Source organism: Schistocerca gregaria, chromosome 3 (assembly GCF_023897955.1).
Source record: "Schistocerca gregaria isolate iqSchGreg1 chromosome 3, iqSchGreg1.2, whole genome shotgun sequence".
Taxonomy (NCBI): Eukaryota; Metazoa; Arthropoda; class Insecta; order Orthoptera; family Acrididae; genus Schistocerca; species Schistocerca gregaria.
The window spans coordinates 553,392,612-553,404,178 of record NC_064922.1 but is presented as its reverse complement, the minus strand read 5'-3'; the positions used below and the strand labels follow the sequence as shown (position 1 = coordinate 553,404,178).

Genomic DNA, 11,567 nt, shown 5'->3' with positions numbered 1-11,567 from the left:
ATTTTGTTATATCATCGCTAGTCTCACTGAACTCTTCTCAATTCTACATGTCATGTGTGATCTGGCGTCTCCTTACCAGCAACAGGTCCCATGTTCAAACTATTCAATTCCCTAAAAAACATGCCCAGAGCGTCGTTGCGCGAAAGTGGTAGGGACACACGATATAGAACACCACCCAGAATGTTAGACACTTCACGACTGAGCGAACTGGCAATTGTATTGAATTTTTAGTGCTAAGATAAGCGACACCGCGCGAAATAGCTGCAGAAATCGATGTAGGACACACGACGAATGCGTCCGTTAGGACAGTGTGGAGAAATTTGGAGTTAATGGGCTGTGGCAGCAGACGACCGTCGCTAGTGCCTTTGCTAACAGCTCGACATCGCCTGAAGCGCTCCTGGGCTCGTGACCGTACCGTTCGGACCCTAAAAATCGGTCGACTGGTCAATTGAGGCCATATTTCAGTTGCTAACAGCAGCGTTAGAATGTCGTGCACCCCCCCCCCCCCCCCCCAAGTTGTCAGCAAGACGCTAGGGAAGCTGGTGGTGGCCCATATTGATATGGGCAGTGTTTACATGGAATGAACTGAGTCCTCTGTTCGAATGAACCGTTCATTGACTGGAAATGGTTAATTTTGGCTACGTGGAGCCCAATTCAAACCATTCATGGACTTCATGTCACTGCGGATAGGTGATACTTTCGTGGAGGACTGCCGTTGCCGCGTAGCTTGTAGCTCAGCGGCCCAGGCGGGAGGCGGCATCTCGTGAATGGATCCGCATCAGGCGGGACGCGCACCTGTTGTGGTCGGCGCGCGTTTGGGGGAAGGGCCGAGGCCCAGATCGCTGGCAGCCTCCGCGCCGTGTTACCCAACGCTAACAGCCGCCTCTTACGCGCGCCTTCTTGTTCTTCCTGCTGCCGCGCCCTGCACTGCCTATAAATACGTGCCGGCGGGGTATTTATACAGGCGGGCGCCCACCGCAGAGATTTGGGGATGTTCGCTGCAGCTGCCCGCCGGCCGCTCTTATTTCGGCGCCAGTCTGCCTGGGCGGGCAGTCGCCGGCCGGCCCAGTCATCGCACGTGGCGCACTCCAGTACGTGTCACACGGCTGCCCTGGCTACAACCTCCGATCCCGACAATTCCTCGCCTGTTCGGCTCTCCCCACGTACTCGGCCACATTATGAACTGAATCCTGCAGGCTTCGCGAGGCGTGGGTGGTGTGTTGGAACAGCCGGGCACAATGGAGCGGTTCTGCCTCGTAATTATCACTTTGTGCCTGTTGGTGGCTCCAGACGCTTCGGCGTCTGTGCTGAAGGACTACCGCTCGCTCTCGAAGAATTTCACGTCGTTGCTGGACACGTTGTTGGACAAGAGCAAGTACGATAGAAGGATTCGCCCTGACTACGGAGGTAAGTACTGCGTCACTTATTACAAGTCTATAAACGTCTTCTTTCTTCTTATTAGTTAAAGGCTAATTAAGGAGCACTTTAGAGCAGCTAAGTCACCAACACATCACCATATATTCATATGATTCCTTTCTTCCTTGGAATCGTTGTTCTATATTACCTTGAAAATATCTTTGTTAATTTTGTGACTATATTTTTAATGCCTCTACACCCACGCTTATTTATATTCATTTTATCCAAGCCCTTTCCAAAGCCTGTGTTGTTGTTGTGGTCTTCAGTCCTGAGACTGGTTTGATGCAGCTCTCCATGCTACTCTATCTAATGCAAGCTTCTTCATCCAAAGCCTGTAACAGTCAACTTTCAGTTTCTCGAATTATTATAAAGTTTTTTTTTTCGCCTTCGTAGTCTCCACTATGAACGTGATGAGTGATCATTGTGAAGGACATTTTCGGAAGAAAATAGAACACCTTGAACGACTAGTGACAGGACGTTCATATTCACAGAACATGTACATAAGTATGTTGTGCAGAAATGATTAGCATTTAAACCATGTCAAGGTCAACATGACTATCGCGGCGCAACACTACTTATCGGTAAAATGCGCCTGCGGCTTTTATTGTCGCTATGAACAGAAGGTACAGGATCAGTACGACTTGAGCAGACGTGCAGGAATTCCTCGCAGACATATGCGCGATCCGTACCATCAAATCAGTGAGCCTGAAAGAGGGTGCATTATTGGCATGAGAGAATTTGACGTACCCATCCGGGAAAAGGCTGCTCGTGTGGGACGAAGTCTTTCAACAGTGCAAAGGGTTGGTGCAGAATGATCCACGACGAGATGGGACAGGTCGCACCACCCAGACCACCCCCAGAGAAGATGGATACCTCATCCGAATGGCATTTCAGGACAGATCTGCTTGCTTCCTCCTCGGTTCTGGCGCAACAGTGAAACAGTGGAACACATCACACACTATCAGGGGTGACAGTTCGTAGCCGAATGTGCAGAAACATGCTAGACGGCAACGTAACTGGTGACAGGAATGGCATCAGATAGATTTTTCGGAGGAATCCAGGTTCCGTTTGTTCGAAAATAATGGGTCATTTTAATTCGCCACAGACAGGCGGAGCAGTATCACAGCGACTGCATTTGCTCAACACATACAGCGCCAACTAAAGGCCTTACGGCGCAGGTGCTAGTGTGTACAACCATAAATCACAGTTTGTTCATGTCCAGGACACTGCGGCTAATGTGACCTACGTGAACGACATCCTGGGACCTCTAGTCTTACCCTTTTTGCACAACATCCCAGACACCCTTTTTCAGCAAGACAATGCACGACCACATGTTGCTGCACGAGCACGTGCCTTCTTGGTGCCACAGGATATCAGCCTCTTGCTCTGGCCCGCCAGGTCACGAGACTTGTCACCAATCGAAAACGTGTGGGATGTGGTGAAACGATGGATGCAGCGCTGCAAGCCAATGCCAACCACCACAGATGAACTTTGGAATGATGTGAATGCAGAGCGGATAGCTATACCACAGGACGCCATTCGCGCCTTATAAGCGTCGATGGCATCACGCATGGAACTAGTTATCAGGGCCCATGATGGACCCTGTGCCTATTAGGCAACAGGACACTTGCTGAACTGAGGTGACTGAAATGTTAATCATTTCTGCAGAACATTCTAATGTACATGTCGTGTGAGTATGGACATACTATCTTTAGTCGTTCAAGGTGTTCTGTTTTTTTTCTGAACATGAGTGTATATTCATCGTGGAAAGTATTATAACTGTCTCTTTTAATTGTTGATCCTTTTATATGCTTTTAATTTTCTCTAGAAAACTTCTTTCATTTCTCCTGTAATATTGTGGAATTTTGGAGTATAGTGTGAGCAGCCCCCTAGTACCTTCCCCATGATCTTTCTTTCGCGTTACTTAACATCTTCATTTCCCCTGATAGATTAAAATATGTTTCTGAAATATCGTCTATTCCAATCAAATTTATCTATTGTGCGTTGCTGTTGTTTGTATATTGTTAGTTTTAATTATGCATTCACAGACTGGTTTTGGTACGCATGTTTCTTCAAAACTCTATTTAAAAATAGAGTTTCTTCAAATGTCTGGGTGGGTCGTAATATTGTTATTTTTTCATCGTGGCGTCTTCTGCAAGTAATTCTCATCTGGATGTTGTACACTGCCTGAAAAAAAAAAAAAAAAAAAAAAAGATTGAAGCACCCAGAAGTCACAGTTGGATGTCAATGTAACTTTGTATATATCATCGGCGAGTATGTAACTGATTAGTAATCATCTATGACAGGTTAAACGATCACAAGAGTGCAGTAGTGATCTTCATGTTTAACGTAGTTACCGGCTCTGGTACGGTATATGAGGTGCGTAAACAGTGTCAGATGTACGATCAATGTGAATGACACAGAGGTGCTGCGTACTCATATGAGACAGCATTATGGACACCTACCAGAGTTTGAAATGGCCTCATAGTGCATCTCGTAGTATCTTTCAATATCCAGATTAATAGGGCATTCGGAAGTGACGGTGCGCAGTATAGGACTGCATCGGAACATCGGGCAACATAGTCGTCCAGGTTCGAGACGATCACCTCTCACCATCTCAAGGGAGCATCGTCGTATTGTGCATCAGGTACGACATAGCCCTTTTATACCTACGCCTGCCATATGAGCATATACAGTGGACTTTCCTGCAACACTCTGCAACAATCTAGGAAATTACCATCCCATGCGCAGACTGCGTTAGCACCACAAAATAAACGGCTGGATGGGGAGTGGTGCCGTGTCGAGGGAGCACCGACTGCTGATAACTGGGATTGCATTGCATCCAGCGATGTATGGCTATTCTGGATTACCGCTGATAACCATACTCTGCAAGTACGACGACGACCTTGAGAGATGTCCTATGCTTACGATGTTTCGGAGAAACTCCGCGGTTTTACTCCTGGCATCATGGTGTGGGAAGCCATCGGATATGACTACAGGTCACGACTCGTCCTCATGTGTTAAATCTGATGTGACACTATCGTGGTGCCATTTTTCAACAGGGAGATTGTTGTTCGCACGTAGCTTGTCCCCTCATGAACTGTCTGCGTGATGTCGAGTTTTCAGTGGCCAGCTAGATCCTCACGTCTGTCCCCATAGAATGTGTGTGCGACCAGCTCGGACGTTAACTCCGTTCCAGTGCCAGTACACCGGGTATCTAGGACCAGCTACAACAGCTGTGAGCCAGATTGCCTCAGGAGAGCCAGACCACCCGAATCATTAGACGTATCCAGATCAGTGGCGGGTGCGACAGTATAAAGATAAGTGACTTATACCACCAAGTTGTTAGTAAATTTGATATGATTTTGCACCGGTGAAATAACACCTTATACTTCCTCAACTTGTTTCATTTTGCTTCCTCCTTCCCTTCTGGGTACTTCAATTTTATTTCATTTTATTTTTTATTCTATTTTTTATTTTTTTGTCAGGCAGTGCATATACCACCCTGACGGAGGTCGCTTGCAACTTTGGCGGATACATTGGTCTTTACAACAAAGCGATGACTAAGTTAATATCCAGAAAAGTGTTAACAAAAATGACATGGCTTCGTATTCTAACATGCGCACATGAGCAATTTTTTTCGTTATGTTGTTTGTCGTATAAATCTTATCACTTTATTTCCCTCATTTAGACTGGAAGATTTATTTGAGATTCTTAAATTTGTTATTACTCATAACGTCTGTATTTTCGAAGGAGATTTATCGTCCTGTCTTTCTGTGATGTGTTTAACTACTACTTGCAGATGTTTTTGGACAATATTTACTCTGTCAGTATTACTACATTACTAAAAATACTAACAAATCAAATGTAATATAATATTTTCTCAAGATTATTTGTATTCTATTTTGATATTAGGTTAGAGAGTTAGCCTGATAACGATAATAAGCCATTTCAATATCTACATTTCACACTAATATTATCGAGACTTTTAGCTCTATCTTACAATATTAAAGTGACATTGTTGTTTCTTATACTCAGAATTGGTATCTTCTAAACCCCGCTTGATATCATCCTAATTATTCATTCACCCACCTCTCATTTATCCTGAGCGATGACTGAGAAAGAATTTTTATGTTACAGGCAGTAAGAACGTTGGCTGTAGAGATTGATATTTTCCTACTCCCCAGAATTTAGCTATCAGAGTAATTAATGCAAACATCTACTGAATTTTAAGAATTATTTGATTGTACGATCTGATGCTTTAAAATTGTGTGTAGATTTACAAATTATTTCTCTTTTTTCTTCATGTGACGAATAGATTATATCTTTAATTTCCTTAAGTTTTATGTTTTCAATCTATCAGTTCTTTACAGTTTACTAATTTATCAAAACACTTGGTTAAAACTTCACAATACTATCTATTGTTGATGCAAACATATCCTTTCATTCCAAAGACATTGGCCCCCACATTTCAAGTTTCCTTACTTTCATCCTAAGAAATATATGAATCTTTCTGTTATACCCAGGCTAATGAGCGGGTTTCAAGAGGAGGTTCGCGAACTTACACCACTTATTGCCCTAACCGCCCGTTTCTGAGCCAAAAATACCCTTTGAGAATGGGGAGAGTTACCCCAAAATATAGGGCGTAGATTTTAAGTTGAAAAACCAGAATAACTCGAAAAATGAGCCTCATACGAAAAAATGTGTAGAATCCACAGTTGATTATTTTCAAGAGGGACATTTTCTGGTGGTAAAATTAGCCCGCAACTTTAAAATTTCAAATGGGAACCCCCATTTTTTTATTGCAGAATCAGATTCTACATAAAAAACTACGTACATTTTATCTTAAACATTTGTTTTGAGTTTTGGTACTTAGCGTTGCCGGCCGCGGTGGTCTCGCGGTTAAGGGGCTCAGTCCGGAACCGCGTGACTGTTACGGTCGCAGGTTCGAATTCTGCCTCGGGCATGGATGTGTGTGCTGTCATTAGGTTAGTTAGGTTTAAGTAGTTCTAAGTTCCAGGGGACTGATGACAACAGGTGTTAAGTCCCATAGTGCTCAGAGCCATTTGAACTTAGCGTTGTAATTCAAGAAAGTCTACGTTCTCATTTTTGCTTGGAAAATGGTTACGGATGAATAAAAAATATTTATTGACTTCGTAAATTTTGATTCGCTTAAACTAAAACTCTCCCTCTCTCCCCATAGTGTAGGGTTTGAGAGAGAGGAATAAGAGTTTTAGAAATGTTGACCCAAATATTAACTTTTTCTGCAGTTTCGGATAAGTTTTGTTTGTTTCGTGGTCATGATGCCACACAACATTTAATTATCAAACAAACCATTTGACTATTTACGAAGTAAATAAATAGTTTTTATTTATCCGTAACCGTTTTCGACGCAAAAACATGAATTTTCTTGAATTACAGCGCCAACTACCAAGAATCAAAACAAATGTTTAAGACAAAATGTATGTAGTTTTTTAAATAGAATATTGATTCTGCAATAAGAAATGGGGGTTCCAATTTGAAATTTTAAAGTTGTCTCCCGCACCATCCCCAGGGGGGGGCGGGGTGGCGGGCTAATTTTAGCACCAGCAGATGTCCCTCTCGAAAATAATCAATTTTGGATTCTACACATTTTTTCGTGTGAAGCTTATTTTTCGAGTTATTCTGGTTTATCAACTTAAAATTTACACCCTGTATAATACCATATGTCATAAGCGAATGAAGATAAACAAAGCAGACTACTTCTGGTACCGAAATATGACTTACTTAAGATATAGTGCTAATAGTAAAAAAGGCAACGAAGTCTTTGAGCAAGATCGTGAACATGAGCTTTCCACGACAGTTTACTATTTATCCGATCACCTAGAAACTGAACTGTTCAGTCTCACTAATCATGTGGTCATTCTGTGTGCTTAGGACGTCAGGTTTCGTGGAACTGTGTGCTACAAACTATAAAAAGTGAGTCCTACTGTGATTTAACTTTATTTTCTACAAGCGATGAACTTATATCCTGAACTGAAACAGTGACAATGTTGGACACAACATCTTTTACTACCAAGCTAGAGTTATCAGTAAAGAGAACTATTTTAGAATCACATGTAATACTAGAAGGCATATCATTTATATAAATAAGGAAAAGGAGTGGCCCCAGCACTGATCTGAGGCACCCCCCCCCCCCCCCATTGAACCATGCACCACTCAGACCCTACACCACAGCCATTGTCAATACAGTGGAGAATGACCTTTTGCTGTCTGTTCCCAAAGTAAGAGGTGAACCACTTGTGAGCTACTCTCCATATTCCATAGTGATCCAACTTCTGGAGCACTATTTTGTAATGAACACAATAAAACGCCTTAGTTAAATCAAAAAAGGTGCCTAGCTTTCGAAACCTTTTTATTTAATCCATTTTCAGTTGTTGAAACACTTCTAAAATCAAACTGCACATTTGACGGTTCCTATTCCCCAGTACCCATCTCCCCCCTCATTCTGTCTAGTTCCTCCTTTGTGTTTTAATGAACTAACATCCGTGATCTCGAATTTCGCTCTCTACTAAGGAAGCAGCTACTTCTGTTAATACTACTAAACCACAACTAATACCAATATAAAAAAACCTTCCCACAATTTCTTGTCGAAAACAAAAAATTCAAGCGTCAGTTGGGACACTCAATGAAACTAAACACAGAGAGCTAAAGTATTTACGGAAATATTTCACTAGAAACAGCAAAGAACACCGGCTGAAAACTAATGTACTAAATTTAATACATTACTACAACACACGATTATCGTTGAGAGGTGGCACTCCACTCTCTGACTTTAAGAATGCTGTCAGTAGGATTAATATTCATATTATAGCTCAAGATCTCGGTGTTATCTAGTACTACATTTGGTATGTGTGGTTTATGACTTTTTTTTACATGAGGAAAATGTGGGCAGAATGTTCATATAAATGCATGTGCAGCCTATAGAGAACTTATACCCAAGGGGCCATAGTAGAGGTGCCAGAGAATGGGGAGAGAGATGGATTGCGAGTCACCTGGGCCTGCCGGTGTGGGCGAGCGGTTCTAGGCGCTTCAGCCTTGAAACCGCGCGACCGCCACAGTCGCAGTTTCGAATCCTGCCTCGGGCATGGATGTGTGTGGTGTCCTTAGGTTAGTTAGGTTTAAGCAGTTCTAAGTTCTGGAGGACTGATGACCTCAGATGTTAAGTCTCATAGTGCTCAGAGCCATTTGAACCACTTTGTGCCAGTCACCTGGCTGTCCGAGTAATTCTGGGCAGCAGCGCTCTGTGGATTGTTCCTTCAGACGGACTTGAGGCCATGCCACTCCCCTCTTTCCACTTAGGGACAGAGCAAGAGGGCACTGGTTCCCAAAACATTTAGCTGGGCGAGATGACAGTCTGTCGTGAAGGTGGCCAGTTAGTGGGAAGTGGGTGAAGGAGGCCATTTAAGAGAGAATCATGTAATCTGAGCTTTTGTGCAAATGTTAGGAAGGCCATAAAGCTCAGAGCATTCTCATTTTAGAAGCTGGGACGACATGGACACAACAGCTGTGCACGTTTAGTGGAGGTAAGACTACCAACAGTAGAACTGCGCATCATCTCAGACATATCGTGTGCCACGAGGGTGAACGTATTCGTCCTGAGTCGGTCACCTGACGTTAACAATTCCAGCATACATCGTCGTGCATGTGAGTCAAATTGGTTCGACCTGGCCAGTAAAAGGGTGCATATCGCGCTGAAATCTGCTGGTGTTACAGGGCTCTGACAGGAAAGTTCCCTGCTTCCTAATAATCCGGAGGGCATTCCGCGTAGTTTTCAAATGTTCGTGGATGCGTCAGAACATTACAGCTGCCGCAGTGCTCCGTTCCTGTCTCACAGCTCGCTGTTTTCTGCTGCCGCCTGAGTCGATGTGAAAGGGTAAAAGTATTGTTGCACCGGCGTACGGTTGTTAAGGATACAGAGTACTTACAAATGGTGGAAAAACTGACTTTGTTAAATTCTTTAGTCTTTTCTGATTAAATTGATATATACACTATAGGGTTTCAAATGAAAAATGACCTATATATCCGAAATTTTAAAGTTACGGTCACGTATGCTGCCACGCCGCTTTTATATCTGTTACAGAAACCAATCTTATTCTGAAAATATCTGTGAACTTTCTGTTTCCAGCGATTATACATATGATACATTGCATATGTTGGTAACAGTGCAGGTTTCTAGTGTCTCTAAATGACTACCTTTGCTAGTATTTACTTTTGTTACTGAATGTTTGTTGCCCAAGTGCTACATATATTTGTGGAAGTACATATTCTTTAGTGTACAAAAAATACGAACTATGCCACGCATCAAGAAATTCAATAAAAGGAAATTCCTTGGTAATCAGATCACAAATAAAGCAAGCCACACTGTTGAAAGTAACTTATGTATCAGTTCCTTAGGGCACGACTCCTGGTGATTCAAATTTTTGTGTTAACAACAATGCTGTTTGTAGTGGATTGTTGTTGTTGATATGGTCATCGTATCTTCTTTGATAAATGAAGTGGTGTAATGTAAACAATGAGATGGTGTAGGCTAAATGTAAATGTCGTGTAACTAGGGACCCCGGTCGGGTAGCCCGTTCGCCGTTTCGATTTGGCCCCACTTCGGCAACTTGCTTGTCGATGGGGGTGAAATGAGGAAGATTAAGACAACACAACACCCAGTTCCGGACAGGAGAAAATCTCTCGACCCAGCCAGGAATCAAACTCGGTCCCTTCTGTCTGGAAATAACTGAACAACAAAGTAGCACGAAGGGTTTGGCATCAAAATTAGTTGTTCTGTGTAGATCCCGCACTAAATCTACATCGAAAATGATTTCGAACATTGTGCATTATTCATATGTGTGAATTTGAAGTTAGTGTATGCAGTGCGAGCAATAGGAAAAGGAAAAAAGGCTGTTCAAACGTTTTGGTGTTAGATGGACACTCTTCTTCTTCCCAGTAGGTTCAACAAGTACATAAAAGTACTTTTAGGTCTCTTGACGGCTGTGTCTAAAGCAACTATGAAACTTGGAGTAGAAGAAACTGTAAATATTAGTGGAACCAGGGACACTGCTGTTGAACTTGATGGGGCATGCCAACGTCGAGGACATCGTTCCTTGTATCGTGTTGTAAGTGCTACTTCTCTGGAGAATGGAAAAGTTGTTGATGTTGAGTGCTTATCCAAGTGCTGCCACACCTGCCATGGTAACACTGAAGGACATATTGAATATCATTGTTCTAAGAATCATGATGGTTACAATGGAGGTATGGAGTGTGATGGAGCTCTAAAAATATTTCGGAGGTTGGTGCCCGTTTATAATGTTAGATAGAGGAAATACTTATGCAACAGGGACTCTAAAGTTCTCGATAAAATTAATGAGTTCAATGTTTATGGTGATATCTTGGTAACAAAACTGGAGTGTTGTTGACATGTGGAAAAGAGAATGGGTGCTAGATTAAGGAAGCTACGAAGAGAAATGAAAGGAAAGTTGCTATCTGATGGAAAATCTTTGTCTGGCCGAGGCAGACTGACAGACACTGAAACAGATCTTCTTCAGAGTTATTTTGGACTGACCATTAGACGAACTGCACCTCTGAATGATGTTGCAACAATGAGAAAAGCTGTAAGGGCCACCTACTTTCATACGTTGTCCACAGATGACCACTCTGTTCACGGACTTTGCCCTAAAGGAGCAGATTTTGGCGTGGCTACCAAAAAGCAAAAGAAAGTGCTCACATATACCATCATAAGCATTCTCTTCCAGAGCCTGTTATGAATAAACAATTTTTTTGAGACCTGAGTCACCGTGTTTTGCTTAGTAAATATCTTCATGGGGGCACTTAGAATACAAATGAAAGTTTCAGCCATTGCATATGGGAAAGATTATCCAAAAATGTTTTTTGAAAGACTAAATACATTAAAAGTTGGTATACTAGATGCAGTGGTATGTTTCAATGATGGAGTGATAGGAAGGTTGGAAGTCCTGAGAAATTTAGGCATAAAATGTGGCTCTAATTTGGAAGATCAATTGCTTGCATGTGACTGAGAATGGGTGCATGAAGCGGAAAGATTCGCTCTTCAAGTTACCAAAGAAGCAAGAAGTGCTAAAAGGGATGCCAAGAGGAAGCTTGAA

The 11,567-nt window shown here is 42.5% G+C and overlaps 1 protein-coding gene across 2 annotated transcripts in view; it reads left to right on the top strand.

Moving 5' to 3' along the window:
- Positions 1-1,017: 1,017 nt before the first annotated feature.
- Positions 1,018-11,567, top strand: part of LOC126355973 (uncharacterized) — a 185,466-nt gene continuing 174,916 nt past the window's right edge. The window contains exon 1 of one of the 2 annotated variants that reach the window (XM_050006579.1): positions 1,018-1,407. In XM_050006579.1, coding sequence (XP_049862536.1) covers positions 1,239-1,407 — 169 coding nt within the window. In that variant the 5' untranslated portion in view covers positions 1,018-1,238. The remainder of the gene's footprint in view (positions 1,408-11,567) is intronic. The other variant, XM_050006580.1, reaches the window with a different exon arrangement.